Here is a 24596-nt window from a genome sequence, read left to right as displayed (position 1 = left end):
CGGAGGAAGGGCAGCCAGGCAGCTGGAGCCTCACCGCCAGCTTGTTGTTGAGCAGCAGCTGGAAGCCCTCCCGCTTATCCTGCTCGCTGCCCCGGTGCATCTCGTCTGCCTGCTGCAGGAGGGGCAGCACATCTTCCGGACCAGGGGAGCCTCCGGCCTCCAGGGCTGCGGACACCAGGCCCGAAGCCACCTCCACCACCAGGTCCAGAGAATCTTTTCTCCCCATCTTCACAGTCTCACAGCTCACTTCATCTTCTCCGTCATCATCACTCTCTCTTTCAGAGTCCCGCTCATAGTCAGACTCAGCATTGGCTGTTGTGTAACTGTGGCAGAGAAACAAAGTGACAGGGTCAAGGGAAGGGATTACTTAGCCTCAGAGCCTCTAGGGTCTAGCATCCACCCACAAGAGGCACTCTCCATGGCACTATTGTCCAAAGCCCCAAATAAGAACCATTCCCCCCAATTAGGGGTAGGAATTAGGCCTTGAGAAAGCTTCCAATGGGAACTATGGGCTGGGGAAATAATCCAGAAGGGGAAGAGTGACCGACTGGGGCCCTGTGACAGTCAGAGGCCAATATGAGAATCCCCTGCTCAGCTACCACCAAGTCTGCCAGAAAATAGAGAAAAAGAGAAAACTTAGAAAGGTATGAACCAAAATGTCAGTAGATCTCTCAGGGTAGAGGAAGTAACTTCCCCCCTGTATTTTAGTATTATATATGATTGCTATACTGAGCATATATTCTTCTTATAAAGAAATAAGTGCTTAAGATAAAAACCTTAAGATGTAGGTGGAGCTGATATCCTGAGCTAGATAGCTCCCCAGGCTGAGGGTTTGTCAATCATTTTTGCTTTATCAGCCAAATGCACTGTCAGAACCAACATGGGTGGATGCCAGCCTCTGCGGCCATGAGGCCGCATTTTCTTTCTCAATTGAATGTATACCTCTGTCCCAAGTCAGCAGCCAAACCTAAACCACAACAAGAGCAGCCCTTGGGAACTTGCCAGGGGTAGGGAGGGGCCACTTTACAGCTGGAAGCAGGAAAGGAGGAAGATGTGGACAGAAGCCCTCGGGAAGGTATCTGTGGGGCCTCTGTAAGCCGGGTGTCTCCCAGGGACCCCAACCCTGATGTACCCACTGAAGAGGAAGCCAAGTTTCCCTTTGATCTTGGCCTCCACCAGCAGCTAATTACGGTATTTTCCCTAACTGCCAACTGAACCAGAGCAGAGAAGGTAAGGCTTCCAGAGGTCACAACCAGACACCAAAGAGCTCTCCACACGGCGTGAAGGGAAAGCAGTTTCCGTCAGAGCCAGGAAGTTCCAAAGCACAGAAGATCTTCAGGTCATTTAGGGATAAGCCTTCCTCTGTCCTGGAATAAGGAAGTAGGATCCCTATGGCTGGAACAAATAAGACCTGAAGGAGAGATGAGGGAGACGCGTACAAATAAAGTCACCACAGCCTAAAGTCAGGGGCTGAAGGCTGTAGGCTGAAGTGCTGTCCTCATCCAGCCAGCCAGAGATGCCAGGCGGGCGGGTTCCAGGAGGCGGCAAGTGAGCAACCAGACCTGATGCCCACTCCATCCATGCTGCTGCTTTATAAAGGAGCTTTCAGACTCATCTAACAAAGGGGCTCCAAGAACATCTATTACAGGAACTTACAAGGTATTTAAAACCTTCCTAACCTTGCTTTTTAAAGAGGTTATGCAAGTATCTCTTCTCTCTAGCAATTTGCAATAAAAGCCTCAGAAACTAAAGGGACAAGGACAAGTGATTATCAGGTTTCACAACCAACCTGGGTGGTGATGCGCAAGACCACACAGGACAGCCCAGAGAAACTCCCTACCAGTTCCTAGGCTTGGACAATAACTTGCCCCAAATGAAAAAGTTGACAAATCAGTCTATGAGGGCAGGTAGCACTGTGCTCAGTGGTAAAGCATGAGGTCCTGGGTTCAATCCTTGGTACCTCCGTTAAAAAAAAATTCTTTTTTAAAAAAAATCAGAGTCTACCACTGCCTCCACTCAGCCCAGCCAGGCCCAAAAGCAAAATGGGTTATTTGGGGTGTGAGCTTGGGTCTTATCACCTCCCCTTGCAAAGAGAAGGGGTGACCCTATTGCCTGCTCAGCTGAAGGCTGCCTCGGCCAATCAGGAATCTCCCGGGGAGGGACCCGTGCTCTACTCCTGCTAGAGCACAGGCATCAGCAGTCTCTCCAGGGAGCTGGGCCAAGAGGAAGGTCCTGTAATGCTGTGAACCCTCTGAGTCCTAAAGGCCAGGGAGCTGACGTGGACAAGGAAAAGGAGAGATCAGGAGGGACCTCATTGCCACCCAGAGTGAGAGCTGGTAGAGCCCTGTGAGGCAGAGAGGCTTTAGTGAGGCTAGTCTGGTGGGGAGGCCTTTTATTACACCTCAGCCCCTCTTCAAGGAGCCCTGCCTCACATCTGCAACCCTGCTGCCTGATATGCGGTAGGCAGGCAAACTCTTGTTGAGTGAGTACTGACTTCCAGGGCTAGAGAAGAGATTTATCACGTGCCAAGAGCTACAAGGGCTGCTGTCTTGATATTCACCCATTCTCTCACATTTCTGGGGCCACCAACCCAGCCTCTGGAGAAACCCACCAGAGAAAAATGGACAGCTCTTTTATTTAACATGCCCAGCAGCGTTTGAGATGAGTCAGGGTCTGGCAGGGACCTTTGAAAAGGCCCTTTTGACTTGTGCACTCAGGCAGGACACACTGTTCCCACAGTGCGTTGAGGACCCAAGGCTCCCTCAAAGCAAGGAGCCCAGAGCTGCCCAACCCTATTCCTTGAGGAGACCCCACAAGGCAGTGGTCAAGGACCCAGTTACACACACATCCCTTCCTGGCAATTAAGTTTCTTTCTTTAAATCCTAAGCCCCATTAGAGGTGCTGTGCTGAGGCATTCAAAGACAACCAGGCATGGGCCCTAAGCCCAAAAGGCTGTCAGTGGTGGGAAGATAAGACTAACCAGAATGAGGTGATAAATGCCCAAGAAGGAGTGGTGGTGAGGCTGCAGGCAGTCCCTCTTGGCTGGGAAGCCTGGGAAGGCTTGCCGGAGAAGCTGGTGCTTTAGGGCAAGTTGGGTTTTGACAGGGAGGGAACTAAAGTTGTGTTTGGTACAATGCTCAGGGGAAAAGCTCACGGACCTACACACTTATTCTGACTGCTGCGTTCAGTCGATCCCCTGGGAGCTCAAAGTTGTTATTTTATTTGGAAGAAAGAGAGGGAACACAGCTTTCAGTGGAGTGGAGTAGCCCATCACATCTTGTGTTTTCATCTCTCATGGAAGCGCTCCTTCCCAGGGGCCCATATGTTCAAAGTCATTCCAGAGTTTGTGGCCTCCTCCCAGAATTCTCCCTCGACCATGACCATGGCAAAATGAATGATTCACTGTGGCCACTGCTCCAGATAGCAGCCAGCTAAACCAGAGTCTGGAACCATGAAGCACCGATGGCTTCCACGTGCCACAGGACTGGTCATGGGGCTGAGCCTGCTGGAGCTGTAATTAAGAAAGCCTTCCTTCCTCTCATGCCATTACAATTGGCTGGCAGCCCTGTCCTGCTCTTCATGGTCTTGGGAGCCCCACTGAGCATCCCAAGCAGTAAAGCACCCACAAGTTTCCCTGGTTAATCACTCTGGCTCTCAGTGCCCCCAGAAGTTTGTACAATTTCTTAAAATCATCACTAAGAGCTTTGAGTTCTATATCCGGGTTTGGGCAGAGCTGTGAACTCTCTCTGTTCTACACTCTCACAAGGTTCAACTGTCAATTCTCCACCCAAGTGACTTCCTTCCTTGGGTTGTATAGAGATGCTCCTTACATCTGAGGGCCTACTATCAACTATTTCATCCGTTATTTCAATCCAGATGTGTCAAATATTAATTTCATTTTTGCTCCCTTTATCACAGTCCTCTGGAAGCATGTCTCAGCCCAGAGGTATTGGATAAATTAAACAGAAAAGGTCCCTTAAGAATACAGATCATGGGGATCAGACAACCAGGCAACAGTAGCCGTGAATGGAGGACTAAAGGTCTTTACCAAGACTTCACTTGTTTCAAGAAGCACCTGATCAGTTACCAAGTTCAGCACAGATGCCCAATGGCAGTGACGTGGAACAAGAGTAATACTACTCCAAATTTTCTCTGAAAAGTAAATGAGGAGAGGCAGGAGACTATAATGACTCAAACAAGAAAACAAGGCTGTGGTTTCTGAGGAATATGTCCGGAACAGAGCACGGTGCCCAGGGCTGTGAGCTGCGGCAGCTCTCAGTCAGGGGGAAGAACTGCCCAGGGCTGCCGGCAGCCTGTCCTCCTGCGCCGACTGACGGCCAAGCCGTGCTGCAGACCGCAGGTGAGTGTGGCTGAGCCTGCACTCAGGAGCTGTCCACCCCTAGGCAGCAGGCGGCAGACCCCGCTAAGCCTCAAGGCTCTGTCTGAGAAACAGGACAGCACCTATGTTACAGGACCCTTGTGAGGATTAAGTGAGGAAATACCTCTGAAGTGCTCTGCAGTGTCTGTCCCAGAAGAATAAACAGTAGTTAACATGGTGTTTCAGCTCAAGAGGGACAACGCTGCGAAGATCATCCTAAATGGCTGGTTTAACTTCTAGTTTCCACGTGCATACAGGTAAACTAGTCACTCTGACCTGACAGAAGGCTTGACTGTTTACTCAGCCAGTCTGTTCCTTGAGGAGGAAGAAAGGTCGGCAGAGGCCACCAAGGAGAGAGCTGCTTCTAGACCTCAGGCAGGCCACCTGGACCTCGCAGTGGACAAGGGCAGATGCTGCCAATGACAGCATCGGGCACCGACACAAAGATATTCATTCAGACTCCATCCTTGGGAACAAGGTTTCAAAATGGCACTAGTGGTTTAAAATCAAAAAGCCTTTAGCCTGATCAAGTTTGGAGGCTGTCCCCCAGACTCCTGCCTGCTGCCCTGTCTCACAGTAAGGCCTATGGTCAGACCTGCCGGGCCACCAGTTACTCAGGTCCGTCACCACCCACCCACATGTAAAGATGGCGAGGCTCCCCTGCGGGAAGAGAACTTCCCGAGGGAGGGAGCACGCTGAGTGCTTAGAGAGCTCTGTAGACCTGGCTCAGCCACTCAGTGAAGGAAAACGCCCAACCAATGTTACAGAAAACAAAAATAAAAGACATAATAACTACATAAAACACAGACCTACTCAGAGGAAAACAACACATGCCAGCAATAACCACTGTCAGCACTGCCGTTTGTCTGGATGACTCAGGTGGATGGTTTTTCTTATTCCAACTGTTCTGTATTTCATTTATTTATACCCTTACCTTGTTCCAAAAATTACTTACAGTAGCTTGATGTGAATTTTCCATTATAACCATTGCTTTTACAAAACATAACCTGGCTGAAGCCACAAGTGTCTCCAGGAGAGACGACTCACCCGCCTTCGCTCTCGGCATCTGTGAACGTGGCTCCCGAGGTGGCTGTGAAGTAGACAGAGCTGGAGCCGGTGGAGTCGCTCCTCTCCCGGGCAAACAGGAATCTTCGCCGCCGAGCCACTTTCTGGCTCTCTTCTATGTGGGATCTGAAAAGCAGGCCCCTTGCTAGAAGGTGCCATTAGGCCCCAACCAGCCTGCCTTTCCCCTTACCAGGAGGGAAGCTCTCATCACTGCTGTTCACTACAGGGCCAAGAGCAGAGAAAATCCTGGGTCTCTACCCTCAGGAGAGCAAGAAGGGCAGCTCCCTGGACCCAGCCTGCACGGCAGACCACGTTAGTCAAAACAAAGCGTTTCAGCTGCTATAACAGACCCTAGGGGCCCAAAAGCCTCAAGGAACACGTGCAAGGCAAGGACTCAAGCATGCGGCCTCCCTGCCAATTAGGTGAGAAGCTATAAAACTGGTTTCATCCTTAGACACACACAGCAAAGGCTGAAAAAGCTGAAGGGGTGGGGAAAAGCTGGGGTGTGGGGGACAAGGCAGCAGAGGAGGCTGCATTACTCACCGGACCTCCCCTACGATCTGCCCAGCAAGTCCCTGCAGGCTGCTCCTCAGCTCCTCCACCTCCCGCCGCAGCGCCACCAGACTGCTCAGCACGAACTCCAGGCGGTCCAGCACCTCCTCCTGCCCTTCTCGCGGAAGGCCATGCAGCACCGCAGCATCGCCAGCCTCACCTGGGACTGCCCGCAACGGCCTCACTGAAGGCAGGAGGACAGGAGACAGTGACGCCCATGGGATAGAGGGAGGAAAAGAACTTGCACCCAGAATTCAAGAACACTTTCTTCTCATTGGAGTTCGATTTACAAAAACTTTGAGTCTTTGTTCAACATAAGTTCAAGTCCCAGGTAATGATACATAAAAATTAAAAAAAAAATCAAGGTTCCAATCTCTAAACAAGGGCCATCTCTTCCAAAAACCTTACACACCACAGCTCTTCTGCAGTACTGCACGCCACAGCAGATAGTGTAAAATGTTAGCAAGGGTGCAGTACCCAGAAGACAGGACAGCTGCCCTGCTAGAGTAAAAGAAAACCCTTTACCTGACTATTTATCATTCCCAAATCCCAGGAAGTCAGTACTAACCACACAGGGAAACTAATATTGAGCTCACTCAAATTCTGATTTTTAACTTCACAAAGAATAGCAAAGAAAACTCAGTTCCTCTCAAGAACTTCATTTAGTATCATCTGAGAGAGGCAAGGAAAAAAGGGGCAGTTACTGAGAGAAGAGGTACACTGGAAAAAGCCCACTCAAACCCCATTGGAAAAACACCATTGCCAAGCCCTGAACTGAGCTCTTGGTAAATTCTAAGAGTAAATGCTAGAAAACTGATAGCTACCTAATGCAAGTGGACTGGAAAATGTAAAAACAGGAAAGAAGCCAGGAAGGCAGGATCCACAGTCCAAGCAAGCATAAAGCTGTTAATGGAAATCTACTAACAGTCTTAGATTACAATACACATCCAACAATGTTCCAGTATGTAAAGCAAGAAAGATCCCTGGGAATGTGGCCACTTTCTTTCCAGCCTCAGTAGAAGAAAGACTACTGCTAAGAAATTACAAACAAAATACAAGGAAAAGGACAAGCACACCTGCAATACTTGGTTACCACCAGGTTATAAAATGCTGAGAAACAATTGCAATCTAAGGTGATAACTCTGAAGACTCTTCAAAAACTAACTTTTCCAAACCATCTGGCACTTGGTAATCAGAGAAAACACCTGTTCCCAATTAACAGGGGGCAAGATAATCTGAATGCTCCTTTATCACACAAATGAGAGGGGAGTGGTCTGAACCAGCCCTAGATGCTTCACTCCAATGAGTTAACAGGAAAGTTTCACAAAGCTGAAAGCACTACCCATTTCAGCTGTGGCTGGCTCCCAGCCATATTCAGCTTCAATTGCAGTAAGTGCACTCCTAGGCCAATGCTGTGGGAAGTCAACAGGCCAGGTGACCCGGCCCGATCCAGCCACTTACTTGCTCTGTAACCACCTGGGGAAAGTTACACAATCTTTTTAAATCTCGACTTCCTCTTAAGAAGGATTTAAAAAACCTGGACTAGACAAGTCTCCAAGGTGCCTTCAATTTTTAAAACCTAATTTACTACATAAAGCTCATAAATTTTAATTCCTACAGGATTAGTTTTTCCTTTTGCCTTCTTTTGGAATCTTCCTCTACTTATTAAAACACCTCACCCACACTAAGCAAGTGCCTTTAATACATACATAGCACTCCCATCGCCAGAACTAAAAGTGAAAGCTAAGCCTTTTTACAATATACTTTCCTGGGATTACAGGGGAGAGTACAGAAGAGAAAGGCTGCTTTTCCTTTTCAATAAGCTTTCCCCAAACGTGAAACTCTCAAGCATCGCACCCACTCCCACCCTCCTACTCTTTCCCCCTTCCCACAGGTTCTGCTAAAGGCAGCCCTGATCCCAGGCCGAACGGTCAGCAGTCACTGCGGCCTCGGGGAACGGGCTCCTACCCTGGTGTCCGGGCTCTGAAGTCTGCGTATAGTCCAGGGAGTTGGGCTGGTTTTGGTTCTGGCTCTGGCTCTGGGCATGGTGCTGGGTCCGTTTCCACCGCTGGCTGTAAAGGGCACACAGGAATCCAAGGCCCGCGGCGGTGCCCAGCAACAATCCCAGCCCGGCGCGGGCGCCACCCAAGGCCCCCAGGCCAGACATGCTGCACCTGCAGCCCGCGCGAGCCACCGGAGCAAGCGCGTGAGAGTGGGGAAGAGAGATTCGTGAGTTAGGGTCCACCCATACCCAAGGCCGAACCCCTGGAAATAACCCCCTTGCCCAGACTCTGAGCTCCTACCACGCTCACCCCAGTCAGGACCCTAAGGTTTCTGCGAGCCCGCTGGGCCTGACTACTGCGCCTCGGACCCCGCCTGGACGCAGCCTCCCCGCCAACACGCCCCCTAACCTTGATTCCGGAGACAGGCGCCTGGGCCTCCAAACTCCTCTCCCAGCCTCACGACGCTGCAAACTCTTGGCCTCCCCGCCGCTACCTGTGAAGGGACCCTGGCCAGTCGGGAGCTCAATTCATACTCACCCCGCGGCTCACCACTGAGGCAGCACCGCCACCTCGCGCTGTCAGTGGTCGTGACGTCATCAAACGGCGCCAACCATCAACCCCCGCTCGCCTATAGGAAAGTGTGGTAAGGCGACCACCGAGGCTCCGCCTCCGGCCCAGCGCTTTTCCCAGGGGGCGGGGATACGGGCATTGTCGGAGGGGCGGAGCCAGCAGAGAGCGGGAAAGGGAAACCGGGAATGGGGTACAAGAGGGGAAAAGGGGAAAGCTGGGAGACTTCTTGGGCCGGATGCTCTACAGTAACCCGCATAGTCTGGCCAGCTGAGGTTCCATTTTCCTCCAGTCACACCAGATTACCTAGTGTTCCCGGGATGTGTTGTCTACTTTTGCGCGTCTACTGCTCCTTCTGCCTAGAATGCCCCTTTCTCTACCTGGAAAACGCCACACCTCCCACCTTTCCTTAACACTCGGTCATAATTCAGACTTTATTTGTTTTCAGCTTAATTTATTTATGCATTTTTACTCAAACTATTGACTAAGCACTAGACAATAGCGCCTCTGCAGTTTAAATTAGAACAAATAAATTTTGGCTATCCACAAGAAGTCCCTCAGTTCCCAGGACCAGCTTTTGCCAGTTGACACTTAAAAACCTATTTTATAGATGCACACCCCAGCACAAAAAAATCTTAAACCTTACACTGTCGTTATTACATTAATCAGAGACAGGGTTACAACCTTTTCCATTTCCAGAATGTAAATTAAATTCATTCCTCTAACGATAACATACTTTAACATTTGGGTGAGGCTGAAACTTGGGCTGATCTCAGATTGCTTAAATTGATTCAGATACTATTTCAGCTTTTTTTAACCTGTGTTAATCATTTTTTTTGCCCATCCGTGGCCCATAGTTTCTTTTATAATTCTATTTACTCCTATGATTCTATGCAACTTCTCATAATTTTTTTAAAGGAAATCACTTTTAAGCATTTTTAAAATTTATTTATTATTGTATTATTTAATTATTTTTATTTTGGCAGAGGGGAGGTAGTTAGGTTTATTTTGGGGGGAAGTACTGGGGATTGAACACAGGACTTCCTGCATGCTAAGCATGCACTCCACACTTGAGCTATGCCCTCCCCCAACTTGTAATTTTAGAAACTAAAAATAAATGTTTTTATAGACTATGGTTCCAATTTTATTGTCAGCAATTCTTAAGAGTTAAATTTTAGTTTAATGGGAGCCAAAATATCTAGACCAGTCCTCCTCAAATCCTTCATTACATATTATAATTACTTACTTTTAAATTGTGGAATATTTTACATGTATTTTACACATGTAAGAGTAGACTTGATGTATAGGTACATTGTAAAGAATCATTTAAAATCTTAAGGTACCCATCCCACAGCCTAAGGAATAGAACTTCACCAATACCTCCTACTCATTTTTAAGGATTCGGTTTGACTAACACCTCGAGATACACTAAGGAATTAACTATATTGTCTTGGTGAGGAGAAAAGAGTGTTTTTAATATATTTTCTGTATTTTTCCTCATTTTTCTGAAATAAACATATATTTCTTTTGTAATAAGAAAATATGTTGTCTTTACTTTGGAGAGAATAAAAACTCACTTCCTCTGGGAAACCTTTCCAGACCTCTACCTTAATGGAATTATTTTGTCCTTCTTAGTTCTTGAGGCTTGGTTCTCTCTACTCTGTTATACTTGATTCCATGATTATTTGCTTTCTAGTCTATCTACCCACTGGACTGCTCACTTTTCCAGGATGAGGTTCATGCCTAGCACAGTTCTAATGCAAAAGCCATCCATAAAAGCTGAATGGAGGAAGGAAGGAAATAAGGAACGACCAATATCCAGCCCCTGCCACTTTGATGATGCTTTTGTTACCAAACCAGATATATTTGCCCCACTCACAGCAAGCCAAACGCTGAGATGCTGACGTTTGCAGCAGACAAAGAGGCTATTCACAAGGCAGTCTAGCCAAGAGATAGGAGAACAAATCTCAGATCCTCTTCCCTGAAGGCAGGGGCCTTGAGATACTTGTAGGTAAAGAAACAGCCGTCTTAGGTGTGGGGAAAGGTGACTGGAGGTAGAGAAAATGTGAGGTAAATGGTGTTCTGCACAGGCATATCTAGATTACATGCTTCTTCAGAGGAGGTACTTACATGATCTGAGGGTGGAGTTTTTGGCCCTCTTATGTCAAAAAGTCGCTCACTGGAAGGCGAGAGGATATAACTCAGTGGTAGAGTGCGTACCTAACATGCACAAGGTTCAATCCCCACCACCTCCATTGAAAATTAAAAAAACCTAACTGCTTCCTCCCTCCACCAAAAAACTTGTTCATTGGACACCTGCACACACCCCATTTTATGGTTCGTGGTCCCAACCAGCTCAAACTGGACAAGAGCTGACTCCAAGTTCCTAAAAAACAACTTAAGCCCCTGTTACTATAGCAATCCATACTACAGAGGAATCTATAGGAGTGGTTAAGGAGTCTTGTGATATATTACCTAGGCTACGTGATACTTGGAGGGTATGCAATTAAAGCTAGCTTAATCAGTGAAGGCAGTTTACAAGCAGAGGGGTTTTAACAAGCTGTTCCCCTATCTGTCATTCTGTAAAAGGTTCAAGAATTTCTGCTAGTCACCAGCCTCTGTTAACACCGTGGGCACAGTTTCACTTTCATAATGAAAAGCTGAGTTGTAGAGCAATTTCTCCTCTTTTTATAGGGGAGGAAGATCTGCCAGATCAACTAACTGATTGTGACAAGAGGCGGGCCCAGATAGGAAGACCAAGTAAGGGAATTCATTTCCCCTGGATATTAAAGATGTTATCTCGCAGGCATGTCTGCCAGGACAATCAGCAGTGGAGGTTGTGATTCTCCGTGGAGCTCTCTATCTTATGCCTTATCTGCAGACCAGTTTTGCAAATATAATAAATCCCTGGCCCTGTGAGATAGGCACTGCCCTTCTGTCTCCTCCCCAACCCTCCACAGCCCAGCCTGAGAGAAGAGAACAGAGCAGACCCCAAACCCCTGTCCTGCTCTCTGCCCAGAATATGAGAGCCTCAGGTACCCGTCTCTTTTCAGAGGCGATATATGCCTTGGGATGGTGACCTTAACCTCTTGTGCCTAAACTCTAAGGCACTTGACACTTTAAAAAGCTGTTCTTATAAAATACTTAATGGCTACAAAATATTTATCATACATGTATAAAAACTGAATAAAGATTGTCTCCATCCCATTCCTTTCCCTTCTTTCAGAGGTAACCACTACCCTGAATATTACATTTATTATTTCCTTTTCTTTATAATTTGACCACAGATGTTTTTAGTTCCAAACCATATATTTTTAATTTTGCATGTTTGCAGACCTTTAGGTAAATAGAATTATTCTGTATTTTTCCAAGATTTGCTTTTTCATTCATCATTTTCTGTTGCTGTAGTTTCCATTGTATGAATCAACCCAAAAATTCTTCACTTCTGATGGCCATAAAGACTGTTTCCAGTTTCTTGCTAATTACACACAGTGCTGTTATGAATATTCTCGTATGTGTATCCTGATGCAGTGAGTTTTCCTAAGTTTATCTAGGAGAGGTTTGGTGGGTCACAGTGATGTGTCTTAAGCTTTACTAGATTACTACATTTTTCCCAAGGTGACTGTATCAACCATAACAATTTGCAACCCAACAGTAATGTTTCAATTGTTAGACATTTTCATGAATAAGTGATGCTTATAAATTTTTATTTTATTTTTTGCAAATCTGTAAAGCAGTATCTCATTGTGGTTTAATTTGCATTTCTGGGATTTCTAATGATACTGAACATCATGTTTTATGTTTCTTCGCCATTTCCACTCTCTTTTGAAAAGTGCCTGTTCGAATCATTTGCCCATGTTTCTTCTATTGATTTATCTTTTTCTCCCTAATTTGTAGGGAGAAATGTCCTGGGCATTAATTGTTTTGTCAGTTTAACATATCCTTTGTTAAACAGGAGTATGTCTTATATCTCCAGCTAAACTGTTGTCGGTTCTGGAGGTAGAAAATACAGGAGTAGAGAGTACAGCATAATAAATTAGACCAGTAAGGATCCTTTGGGATCACAACTTCCTGTTTCCCTTACCTCTCTCCACAAAATACTGGAGTCACAGAGTGTGCCCTGTAAGTGCCCTTCAGTGAAGTGAAGATTTTTCAAGGACCAGGGAAGGAAGGTTACAGGCTGTCTTTGTTTTGCTTTGTTTCTTAGAGAACCAATCATAACAAGGCAGATATAGAATGTTGAGCTGTCAGATTTTGGTATATCCAGATGAGAGCGTGGATGCGTGGTGGTGAACTCGCTGCTCTCTCTTTGGTAGCTAGTGCGGGGAAGTTTCTTTTGCCCCAGGTGTTGCCCCGTCATCTCCTGCACGTGCACCGCGGCTCTTCAGCTTCGCGGGCAGCTCTCTGAACTAATTGCCAGATTCCGTTGGTTTAAGTCTCTCCAGGCCTGGCACTCAGCCAGACAAGCGCTCAGTTCCTTTACAGATTTACCTACAAAGCCGCAGAAACGAAAGGTTCCCCCGCTGTACTAGGAATTACAGTCGGGGAGGCAGGATTGTGCAGCGCACCAGAGGGGTCTCCTGTCCCTATCTCCTGCGCACTGAAGGAATCTCTGGAGTATGTGTTTTAGAGCCGGGAAATGGGGATCTGCTAAACATTTTGGAGGCGTCCCTGGGTAGGGTGGGAAAGAGCTTGGGAGTCCTCAGCGGGGTCGCTGCTTGCTCCCTGCTCTGCTTCAAGGAACTGGGGCGGGGACCAGCAGGACTTTGGAACCAGTTACTGGGGGTGCTGCATTAACAGGGCGCAAAATCAATACGCGCGCTGGGCATCACAGCCGGCCACAGCCAGCCAAGCCCGGCCCGCCACCCCCGCCTCCACTACGCGAGTGCGGGAGCGGCCCCCCTCAACACAAGATCCCCCTCCTCGTCGCGGGACGACGTGCAGAAACCGCGCGTGGCACCACGGGCCCCAGTGCACCGCCCGAGGGCAGGGGGCGGGTCCTGAATTGCCGAGCGCCAAGGCGCGTCACGGACGCCTGCTCCTGATTGGTCGGCAGCGGCTGTTACGGGCCAGGCGTTCCGGGATTGGCGCCGCCTGAGGCCAGAAACGGAGTAACTGGACTCCGGACGGCGGGTCGCAGTCCCCGAGCCCGAGGGACTGGCGTCGGCGCTGGGCACAAAGTCCAGGGGGGAAGCTTGACGGAGACGCGCACACCATGCCCTACCTGCTCATCAGCACCCAGATCCGCATGGTGAGTAACCGCCCCCGGTCCCTGGGAGTTGGAGTTGGGGCCAGGCCGGGGAGCGCTGCCGATCGCACCTTGGCGCCTCCCTCCCGGGCGAGGCCCGCGGGTGGCTGGACCCGGAAGTCGCCCGGGACACGCCCCCACCCGGGTTGCGGGGAGGTAGGCTGGGGCTCCGGTTTAGTCCAGATCCGAGACTCTGCGAGCTCCGCCTGCCCGGCGCCTCCAGGGCCGCGAAGGGGGCCAGGTGCGTGCGTCCCCGCCACCCAGAGCTCCAGACGCCTGCGGCTCCTGTTCTGTCTGCCCGTGGGAAGTCTGAGCCTCCGGGAGGGACCCAGGAAGTGCTGGTCTCACTTGTACAGCACCCAATGCGCTACACTAAGCCACTCCGCCGGGGGTTGGGGGTGGAGGGAAGGAGCGGACTAACCTAAGGGGAAGGAGTGTGGAAAAGAAAAGGACGCGCTAAGACGCTAAAACACCTGTGCCACGTGGCCCACTCAGTCACTAGCTGCACCCTTAGGCACTTACAAAGAGCTACCCCTGAGGCCTTAGGAAAGGAAGGGAAGAAAGAACCCACGGGAGACAGCCCGTGGGTCTAGAGGGGGTGGAGCATCACTCACCAGTTAGAAGCCACATCCTTTTCCCTGGGCGCAGTTTCCTCTAAAAAGAAGGTGCTGGCTGCTTCAGAAGTCCTCTTTTAGCTTCAGAATAGTATGACTGGGTCCCCTACCAGGGCAGCAGGATGCTCCTCTGCCCCTTCCCACTCCCCAGTGCTTAGGTAATCCATCAGTAGGTACACAGCCTCGCTGGGTTGCAGGAAATAGCGGGTGTGCTCACGGTAGGACAGGAGAGGTCTTGGCAGTGATTTAAGAACCAGTCAGCTGTGCAGTTGTTAAAATGTGAACTCCTGGTCCACTTCCCAGACCTCTAGAAGCACTCTCTAAGCCTGGGGCTTGGGAATTCAGTGCTCATCAGGCAATTAAAAAAAAAACAAACTAGCTTTATTTATATATGATACATAAAACCATAGAATCCACCAATGTAGTGTACAATTCAGTGGTGGCACTTCTCTCTTTTTTTAAGCATAGTCAGAGTTGTGCAGCCGTCACCGCAGGCAATTTTAGAACATTTCCATCACCTTAAAAAGAAACCCTGTACCATACCCTGTATCCTAGCAGTCACTCATTTCTCCTCAGCCCTAGGTAACCACTAATCTACTTCCCACTGTACCTGGTGTGGTCTTTGGCTTCTTTCACATACATGATGTTTTCAAGGTTCAGCCATATTATAGCAACTATTGGTACTCATTCTTTTTTATTGCCAAATAAAATTCCATGGCTATACCATTTTATTTATCCACCCATCAGTTGACAGACATTTAGGTTGTTTCCATTTTTTGGTTATTATGAGTAATGCTACTGTGAATCTTTGTGTGGGCATATGTTCTCCAGGTGAGTCTGATACACACAGATAAGGGTGGGGATGCCTTGCACGGAGGTGCTAGTTGTTGGGCATTGCCCAGCCCAGCCCAGTGGGGCCAAGGAGGCCCCACATTGTTCAGCCTGATCACTGATGGACTCCACCCCTTCCCAGCTTGTGTTTAGCCCCTAAGATTCCTTCCCTTTCCTTCCAGCCTTTAACTGAAATGGGCTCAGAGCCAGCAGGCAGGGCAGGAAGGAGAGGTGAGCCCACTCACCTCTACCTGGCAGCCAGCCAAGCATCTGCGGCTTACCTTGCAGGAGGTGGGCCCCACCATGGTGGGCGATGAGCACTCAGATCCAGAACTGATGCAGCATCTGGGGGCCTCAAAAAGAAACGTCCTGGGAAACAACTTGTAAGTAGTAGCATTCCTAAGGATCTTCTCCCTGCCAGTCCCTAGACCTGTCCCCGTTCCCTTTACACAACCAAGCCCAGAACAATGGCACTGCCCAGCCTCAGGGACCCTCTGCCTGCATCCTGGGGCTCTGTCCTCTGTAGGCTGAGTCCCCTCTGCAGCCTCACCACAGCCCCTCAGGCTTGCTCTGAGGGCTTTCCCACTGGGAATTCCAGGACAGAGTCCAGTTCCCTGCATATAGGACTCCACAACTGGACTGCTCCTTACCCTGCCCCCTCATCTCTAAGCTGGACCCCATCGAGGTGAAGACAGGCACAGAGAGAAAGTTCTTTGTCTTGTAGAGCCAGCTGAGTAACAAAGCTAAGCCCTAGAAACAGGGAGCAGGGAGCCTGAGTCCTGCTTCCAGTTCTGCTGCTGCCTGGGGACTTGGCCACTTCCCTTGGAATCCTTTACACCAGCTCCAAGTCTAAACAGTGATCACTGCTTCCTCTTCTGCTCCCTACCCTTCCCTATTCTCTAGGCAGGGAGAACCCTGGCTACATAGGCTCAAAGTCCTGAGAAGTGTCATCAGAGTGCACCCCAGTTAAAAGAGAGGAAAGAGGAGGCAAGCTGGCCCCAGCCTCTTGGTCAGGGTTGGAGGGCTGAAACCAACCACGTCCTTTTGCCACGAGGCACTTGTTCCTGAGATGCCCAGCCTGGGACTTGAGCCCTTTATCCACCTGATGGCCCTTCAGAATCAATTAACCCTGAAAGAAGAGAAATCAAGCATTCTCCATGCTAGGGAGCAGCACCCAGAGCCAGGAGCTCTTGAGGACCAACCTTATTGCTCCATGACTGCAGGACACTCAGGGAGCAAGAGGGCAGAGGCCAGAGGAGGACCCCCGGGAGAGCAGGCCGCTCCCGCTGAATAGGCAGTGGCCCAGGGCACATGGGGCTATTGGCAGACTAACACAGATTCCACTGTCTGGATGACATCGGGAAAGCTGCTTTGCCCCTCTCAATTTCCTCACTTATAAAATGGGGACAGTAACGGTACCTTCCTTAGGTTGTTGGGAGGAATAAACAAGATAATGCACGCGAAGTGCTTAGCAGGCGAGGGGCCAGGAATGTGGACCCAGCCTGGCACCCTGAAGGGACCCAGCAAATGTCAGTCCTTGGTAGAAGTATTCCTGACCAGACCTGTTCTGTGGCAGATACTAGCTTTGTAAGTGGGGCTGCACTGTGTTCCCCCTCATGCCGCCCCCTTTCTCTTCACAGTTCTGAGTACTACGTCAATGACCCTCCTCGAATAGTTCTGGACAAGCTGGAACGCAGGGGCTTCCGTGTGCTGAGCATGACAGGGGTGGGCCAGACACTGGTGTGGTGCCTGCACAAAGAGTGACCCTCCCACACTGAGGAGCAGCAGGCACCCCTTCTTTGGAGTGGTTGCTATGGGCCCTGACCCCAAGCCCCTGTCTTACTCACTGTGCTGTCCCTTCTTCCCAAGTCGTCTCTTTCCTCGGCCCAGCACCACTGGGCAGTGAATGGACTTCTCAAAACCTTCGTCATTCAGTGGAGGGCAGGGTCCATGGCCCTGGTGCTTCTACCTGCTCCTCCAGCTTCAGGCCTAGCACGGCCCCAGAGGAGGCCATGTTCCTGAGGGGCTGGCAAGAGCCAGGCTGCCCCTGGGTGGGAGCTGGGTGCCCCCACGAGCATGGCTCCAGGACAAGGTGGGTGGGTCCTTCGTAGCTAGTCCAAGCCAATAAAGGGCTGTGATGAGTGGTTACTCCTCTGCTCTGCTGGCCACTGACTCTCACTGTGTGGAGCACCTCCCTGGGGGTCTCCCCCCTCCTGGGGAGGGCCAGGCCTGGGTAGAGCTCTCTGGGACAGAACCCTGAAGTCAGCCACCCTTGGGCAGGCCAGCACCCTACACCTATGTATGCCATAGAGGTAGACTCTTAAAAAAGTTTATTTGATGTTTAAGAAAAGGGCTGTAGGGTGGGAAAGCTGGATAGAGGAGGCTACGTGGGCTGCCCGGCCTGCTCCTCCTGCTGCATCCGGCTGATCAGCTGTTGCCGCTCAGCTGCCTGGCGCATGCGCATCATGACGAGGCTCTCGTAGTCCCTCTCGGACAGCACCGAGCCCTGGGGGACAGCAGGGACAGGGAAGGGTCAGGACAGCAGGGCACAGCCCCGCAGACTACAGACTCGAAGGACAGGTCCTAGGCAGAGCTGCCGCCAAGAGTCGAGGGAGAATGCCCACAAATGGAAGGAAAGTCCAGCAATCCCAGCTCACCCATGTTCCTTTAGAGCAAGCTGGCCTTCAGCTCCCAGGCTGGCCTTCTCAGCTGGCCCCTGCTCCAGCCCATCTGAAGCAGCTATCACCTCCATCCCGCCTCCCCTGTCCCGGGCCCTTCCCATCTACAGACAGCTGCCGTTCATCTTTTCTGGGTGAATCACTTCCTCCTGCTCTAGCCAGGCCCTGGTCTCCCTTCATTTCCTCCTCCCCATGGCTTCTGCTTCTCACAGGTTTCCCATGAAGGGGAGTTGTCAGAGGTGCAGAAGTACACTCCTTCCAGGCCAAGGCAGGAGCACTGCCCGCTCCCAGCTGCTTCTCCTCCCTGTGGTCTGGCTCCTGCTGAGGATGCGGAGGGAGCCCTACCCTAGACACAGCCTCACTCAGCCCCACCCTAGAAGGAGAGAGAAACAATCATTGAGGCCCGCCTGCCTCCTAAAAATACATACCAGGGCTCCTAGAGGGCAGGGCTCAAGGCTTTTTATGATATTGCCAGCACAGTGCAGGGGATTGAGGCATGCATTTTAATAACCAAAAGAATAATAAACAACCACCTCTGTGGGCCAAGGCTGTGGGTGGAGAGGCAGCTCTACAGGGGAAACCTGAGCCACCAACCCTACACCCTGATAAGATCTGTAGTGGGAATTAAATCACTTCCTCCCTTGGTGCAGCTGAAGCTGTGTGAAGTGTGATGCCCACCAGAGTTGGCACAGAAGTGAGCCAGGCCAGGGGGCTGCACAGCAGATAGCTGTTGGGCCCTGTTCTGTGGTACCCCGAGCTGGTACACCCTCATGGAATAAGCCAGGAAAAGTCTGGTGGTCAGTGACCCAGGGAATAAGAAGGGAGTGGCTGGGGTTAAGATGCCAGGCCCTGGCCAACTGGTTTGGAGTCAGGGGTGTACAGAACCAGGAAGTGTTACTCAGTCCAGATCCCCCTGCTCCACCCGACAGCCCCACCCCTCGTACTCTCTCCGGGGCTGCAGTGGGCTGCAGCAGCTCTGAGGAAAGCTGCCCTCCCAGCCAGGCCTGCCTCCTAGGCTTGGCCCAGACTCCTCCCCAGAGGAGGGGCCCCCAAATGAAGCCCAGGAAGCCGGATGGGAAGAACTGGAGGTAGCAAGGCCCTGGCCTTCAACTGACCTCTTCTGCCCTGAGGCAAATCAAGGGTAAATCAAGGAAGGATGAGGAAATGGAGCAGCCAGCCTTGGTGTCAGGCCAAGGGAAAAGCAGTTCTCCCCTCCCCAAGGTAAGGCTGCTCGGCTGAGAAAACTTGAAGTCACCCTTGGCATGCCCTGAGCCCAGCCCTGGGAGGAGCCAGCCCTTTATAGGAACGGGGCTGCTCCTCGTTAACATCCCCCCTGCCTCCTTCCCCCATCCTTGCGGGCTCTGCTAATGAGGGCCTGTCACTGGGTGCAGGGCTGAGTCACCCACACCAGCGACAGGTCTCCCTTCCTTCCCAACAATCCACAAGCCCGCCTTTCAGTTAACTCCCACCTCCCTTAGCTCCTCCCTCTAGACACATGGGGGGCTGGGGAGCCGCGCCTCCCTGCCAGGGCCTGGGGCAGTGAGGCTGCAGGGGAAGAGGAGGCAGCATAGTAACCCACAAAGCAGGGCTTCCCCCAGACGAGTCCCCAGAGGAATCTTAAGCTCCCCAGAGCCCCTGGGGTGTTGGCTGCGCTGCCCCAATCCCTGCCTGCGGATGCTGCAATTACCTCAGAGCGTGAAACCTGGCTTCCCACCTGACTGAGTCAGCGAAGACAACAACACAGCTCCACCACCACCACACACTGGCACAAACAGCAAGCCACTAATCAGAGTCCAAGACCAACCGGCGGAGAGGCCCGGCCCCACGCTGCCCTGGAGACCAGGGAGAAGGTGAGCTTGGGCCCAGGAGGAGCCCGGCGCTGGGGAAGAAGATCCACCTCTGACTGCCACGGCTGCCTTCACTCCAGCTCTGTAAGTGCTGTTTCTTCCTCCTGGGGTTTTTCCACTGCCCTATCAAGTAACCAGGCCACTCCTGTCCCTCTGGGAAACTCCGGTCACCAGGAACTCCCAGCTCTCAGCTCTCCTGGACAGGAGTGCCCACATCCCGGGACCTCGGTTCACCATCCATGATGCTGGCTTGAAGGTCTGTGCTGAGCAGAAACCTGGAGGCCCCCGCTTCTGCCCACAAGGGCTGCCTCGCTGATTCTTGCCCATCACTGCTCCAGTGGGACCAGATGGTCCCTAGCTGCCCTTGATCCAAGCTTCTGAGATACCAAGCTTGTCTGCTGGCTCCCTGGGGCCCAATGGAAACCTGGCGGAAAGGCTCCTTCCGCAATGCCTCCTTCTTTAAGAGGCTGAGCCTGGGGAGGCCACGGCGACTCCGGCGACAGGGCAGCGTGCTCAGCCAGGCCAGCACGGCCGGCGGGGACCATGAAGAGTACAGTAACCGAGAGGTCATCCGGGAGCTGCGGGGGAGGCCAGATGGCCGGCGCCTGCCACTGTGGGGGGATGAGCAGCCCCGGGCTACCCTGCTGGCCCCACCCAAGCCCCCGCGCCTCTACCGAGAAAGTTCCAGCTGCCCCAACATCCTGGAGCCCTCGTCTTCCTACACCGCTGCCTACTCAGCGACCCTGCCTTCGGCACTCTCCCTGGCAGACACCCTCCACCAGTACTCTGAGGAGGGCCTTTTGGACACACCTCCCTTCCAGAGGACACCTGCTCCGGACCTCAGTGATCCCTTCTTCTCCTTCAAAGTGGACCTGGGGATTTCACTTCTTGAGGAAGTTCTACAGATACTGAGGGAGCAGTTTCCCAGTGAGCCCTGCTTCTGAATGGGGAGAGGGTGGGCAGAGGTGGGGTGACTGGAAGAGCCACAAACCTAGGGACCCATAGGAGGGGCAGTCATGGTTTAAGAAAAAGGTAGAGAAGGAATCCAGGGCCCTGCCTGCCCTCTGGGTCCTGAACAGTCCTCTGAGTCATCCCAGACTGGAGGGACAGAGGTACAGAGGCAAGCTGCAAATGTGCAGGGGCACCTGCTAGCAGGAGCCCTGAGGGCAGCTAGCTCAGTGGGGAAATGGAGGCCATGCCTGCAACCACCAGGACCAGGTGAAGGCCAGCAGAGGGGGCGGGTGGCATAAGGGGAGAGTCTGGGAGTGGACGACACACAGACTGGGCACAACAAATAGATGCCCTGTGCCAGCTCCCTGTTAAGCCACTGTCAACAGAGAGAGGCTACAGGACAGGTCTGGGCAAAAGTGGTCCAATCCAGGCTGAAGAGGAACGTGGGAGACCCAAGGGGAGAGGGGTGAGACAGGTGTGACCTTGTCTAATATGACAGCCACTAGCTACATGTGGCTATTTAAATTTAAACTAATTTAAATTAAATAGGATTACAAGTTCAGCCCTCAGTCACACCAGCCACATTTCAAATGCTCAGTAGCCACATATGACTAACGGCTGCCACACTGGAATGCGCAGAATGACCATGAACATCATTAGAGAAAGTTCTATTGGGCAGCGCTGGCCTTGACCATGGCTTGGGAAGGGGGAAGCATATGGTGCCTGCAAAGGAAGGGAGGGGCTGTCAGAGTAGTTACGAGTGAGGCAGGCAGAGTCACAGAGTGTAACTCAGGAAAAAGGCCAAACAAATCATTAGCAGAAAAGGAGGCACAAGAGACTCAAAGTGCCAGCACAGCTGCCTGGGCACTCCCTGGTGCTGAAGGAAGGTGGCTCTAGGGAATGCCAGGCACAGGCGCAGACACAGCTTGCGAAGCGGTGCTCTGGGGAATTTCCAGAATTATTAGTGATAGGGGCCCTTGGGAAATGCAGCAAAAACAGTGGCAGATTTCCCTCATTCCCTCACCCATGAGAATATGGGAGGACTGGATCGGGGACAGACATGAAAATCGTGGCTGTTACGGTGAAGAGGCACAGCTGGTCTCCAGAATCCTTGCTAGGACTGAGGAGCTCTGCCTTGCTCAAAATCTCTGATGATGGGGGCTATGGCCCCATCCTGCAGTCTGGCCAGAAGACTTGGAGCCAGAGCCAAGTTGGCCATGTGGTTCTGATGCCCCAGGCCTTTCCAGGTGTGGGAGAGGGAGAGACGGAAGCCTGGACACACACTGCTTCTACAGCCCAAACTTTGTGGCCTCCCCCTGCCCTCCTAATGTGTGGATGTTCCAAGCTGAAAACTCCCCTGTGGGTGCAGATGATGAATAAAGTTCTTTACAGCACAGCCTGTGGAGTGTCATCTAGGGCTTAACAGTGGGGAAACAGTCTCTGAAAAAGGATCCTGAGTTGAGCTCTGACCTGTTCCTTTTTCTCCTCTGTCCAGGGTCTGGGACACACTCCCAGTGAGGGGGTGGTGGCAGCATGACTGAAGCAGTGGGAGCAGAGCCCTTGCTGACCCACCCAGGGCCATTCTTCCCCACGGAGGGGCTGGAACACATCAGCCTGACGCTCCCACACAGACCCCCAGGTGCTTCAGAGAAGGGAGAGAGAGCTCTTGTCCCACCAAAGTAGGGGCAAGTGTGACTGGGGCCGTGTGTGTATATGTGTGTCGGCAGCTGAACAAAAGCCTTTGTGGAGCTTCAAGGACTAAGGGTGGGCATTGGGCAGTGTCAGCTCAAGTCCTGGCTTCACCATGAGTCGGGCACCAGGCAGTGCCTCAGTGCTGGCAGGGCAGCCAGTGTTACCTCTAAAGAGGGGATATTGCCTCTTGACAGTAGGTCCCCATCTGGGGCAACCACAGACACACCTGGAAGGAAGCTGGAGAAGGAAGTGGCTGCCCTTGTCATGGCCCCATCCCTGCAGCACTGGGTCATCTAAGCCCACACTGTAACCAAGCGGCCAGCAGGCCAGGATGACAGCTTTGGGTGATGATGTAAGCCCCAAAAGGAGACCAAGATGTGAAAAGTAAGGTCTAAGAATTCTGTGAAAAGTGAGGCCCCCTGGCACTCAGAGAGGAACGAGGGACAGCAATGAATCACAGTCCTGCTTGGGTTGGAGTATCTCACCACATCCCCGATGACCTGGCTTTGTGAGGAGAGAGCCCTGAGAAGAGCCCAAACAGGAAGAGGTGCCCCAAAGCCTGAGTAGGCCCAGTTGGGTGAGGCTCTTACCTGGGACAGTCCAGGGTGGCTGGGGCCCCCCATGCTCGGGGGCCGTCCTTCCAACCAGGAAATCTTCAGAGGGTTATTGACCAGGCCCACTTCATTCTGGACAGCCAGCTCCTGTCAAACACAGCATTCAGTCTTGGTCCTGTTATTTCAGTCAGCTACAAAAGTACTTCTCTCTACCCCGACAAAAAGAACCAGAACCAGCACTCTTGTCCTCCAAGCAAAGCCGAGCAACCTTTGTAAGAGGGTGTGCTGAAGCTTTGACTCTCCTGATGGGCCATATGAGCCCTCTGACTGGGGACTGAGGGAAGGGGGACGGTGGGAAGGCAGCTCAGGGGCCCCAGCTTGGAGGCACGCAGGCTTCCACAGGAAGGTAGAGGGTGGGGAACCAGGCAGCAGGAAATGAACCCGCTGTGCTTTCCTCCATCCCTGGAGTGTCCTGTCCATCCCTGCACTCGCTGTGCCTCAACTCCCAGGAGTCAGGGGCCTCTGGGGAACCTTGGCTCTGAGGTGGCCCAGAGACCCCGTGGGAGCTTAACAGAGAGCCCACAGAATTGGGTTTCTCCCCAGGAGCGGCAGGGCTGTGAATGTCCCCCAAAGCCCCACGCAGCACTCACCGCTGCTTTGATGGTCGCAAACTCCACCACGGCAGTGCCTGCCTTCTTACTGGAAAGTACCAGGTTGAGCACTTCTCCATACTGTGAGGACAAGGGGGTCTGGGTAAGCCTTCAGGATGGCCCAGCTTAAGCCAGAGGCAAGCCTGGCCACCCTCAGGCTGCTGGGCCATTCTGAGCCAGTGAATAGCCTTGTGTTGCTAGGTTCCCAGAGAGGGGAGATCAGAGATGGGAAAGAAAGGGTTTGTTTCCCCAGGAATGTAGAGGACAGCAAAGGAGAGTTGGGCAGAGGTGGGGATTTAGACCTGCAGAGATGCGCACCTGCCTTGGTGACTGAAGGAGGTGAAAAGGACGGGGCTTTGGTGCCAGATGCCCACCTTCTCTCTCCCTACACACCTGGCCAAGCCCTTTGCTTCTAAGGATGTCAAGTGTTAGCGCTGGCTGGAGGGGGCACATGGCAACACAAGTGGCTATAAGGTCATGGCCTGGGGAGAAGTTTCTAGGCAGTCCTATGGTCTATGACACAGGGGGAAAATCCAGGTGGAGATGTGAAGGAAAGTTAGGCCTGGAGATCTTTGGGTTTGGGCTGAGGTGGGGATGTAGATGATAGGTAAGAGGGAAGTCAGCAGGGGAAACCTTTTGAAAAAGCTGCAGGAGGACATCTCTGGAATAGCCGCCTTGTGACTCGGCCTCCTTCTTGCTCTTCCATTTGAGCTGAAAAGACAGCAGTGGGTGTTGCCATTAAACACACCTCCTCAACAGTACCAGACCCCTCCCTTGAGCTTTCCAGTCTGAGCAGACACCCCACTAGTCTTCAAGGCAAGGGTAGTCCAGGGAGCACCCCCCAAAGATGCATTCCCCTTAAAAATGGACAAGCAGGCTTCCAGCCCTAAAAGATGCTCTCCTTTGAGGGCTTCTGGGAGTGCCGCCCTGCAGCCTTCAGGCTAAGAGCAGCCTGTCGTGGGCAGC

General features: G+C 51.8%; 4 protein-coding genes across 7 annotated transcripts in view; 2 read left to right on the top strand and 2 right to left on the bottom strand.

The window, feature by feature from the left end:
- The window catches only part of RMDN3 (regulator of microtubule dynamics 3), a 28979-nt gene extending 14248 nt beyond the window's left edge, over positions 1-14731 (bottom strand). The window contains exons 1-6 of one of the 4 annotated variants that reach the window (XM_064485725.1): positions 14428-14731; positions 8407-8491; positions 7964-8067; positions 5987-6179; positions 5426-5569; positions 35-323 (exon numbers count right to left, since the gene is read on the bottom strand). In XM_064485725.1, coding sequence (XP_064341795.1) covers positions 35-323; positions 5426-5569; positions 5987-6179; positions 7964-8067; positions 8407-8491; positions 14428-14443 — 831 coding nt within the window. In that variant the 5' untranslated portion in view covers positions 14444-14731. Of the gene's footprint in view, positions 1-34; positions 324-5425; positions 5570-5986; positions 6180-7963; positions 8170-8406; positions 13373-14427 lie in introns of those variants that run through there. The other 3 variants (XM_010989311.3, XM_010989312.3, XM_010989313.3) reach the window with 3 other exon arrangements.
- On the top strand, positions 13648-17406 carry GCHFR (GTP cyclohydrolase I feedback regulator). Its single transcript, XM_010989307.3, has 3 exons — positions 13648-13816; positions 15547-15641; positions 16899-17406. Exons 1-3 carry the CDS (start codon positions 13781-13783, stop codon positions 17020-17022), a joined length of 255 nt encoding a protein of 84 aa, XP_010987609.1. The 5' UTR covers positions 13648-13780; the 3' UTR covers positions 17023-17406.
- A 165-nt stretch (positions 17407-17571) lies between these two features.
- Positions 17572-24596, bottom strand: part of DNAJC17 (DnaJ heat shock protein family (Hsp40) member C17) — a 32622-nt gene continuing 25597 nt past the window's right edge. Inside the window, exons 8-11 of the mRNA XM_010989309.3 lie at positions 24264-24341; positions 23631-23711; positions 23017-23127; positions 17572-17764 (exon numbers count right to left, since the gene is read on the bottom strand). Coding sequence (XP_010987611.1) covers positions 17642-17764; positions 23017-23127; positions 23631-23711; positions 24264-24341 — 393 coding nt within the window. The 3' untranslated portion in view covers positions 17572-17641. The remainder of the gene's footprint in view (positions 17765-23016; positions 23128-23630; positions 23712-24263; positions 24342-24596) is intronic.
- On the top strand, positions 17763-22130 carry C5H15orf62 (chromosome 5 C15orf62 homolog). The gene has a single exon (XM_031453293.2). It carries the CDS (start codon positions 20200-20202, stop codon positions 20725-20727), a length of 528 nt encoding a protein of 175 aa, XP_031309153.1. The 5' UTR covers positions 17763-20199; the 3' UTR covers positions 20728-22130.

Source organism: Camelus dromedarius, chromosome 5 (genome assembly GCF_036321535.1).
Source record: "Camelus dromedarius isolate mCamDro1 chromosome 5, mCamDro1.pat, whole genome shotgun sequence".
In the NCBI taxonomy this organism is placed as follows: Eukaryota; Metazoa; Chordata; class Mammalia; order Artiodactyla; family Camelidae; genus Camelus; species Camelus dromedarius.
The sequence above is the reverse complement of the archived record's forward strand: the minus strand, read 5'-3'. Positions and strand labels throughout refer to the sequence as shown.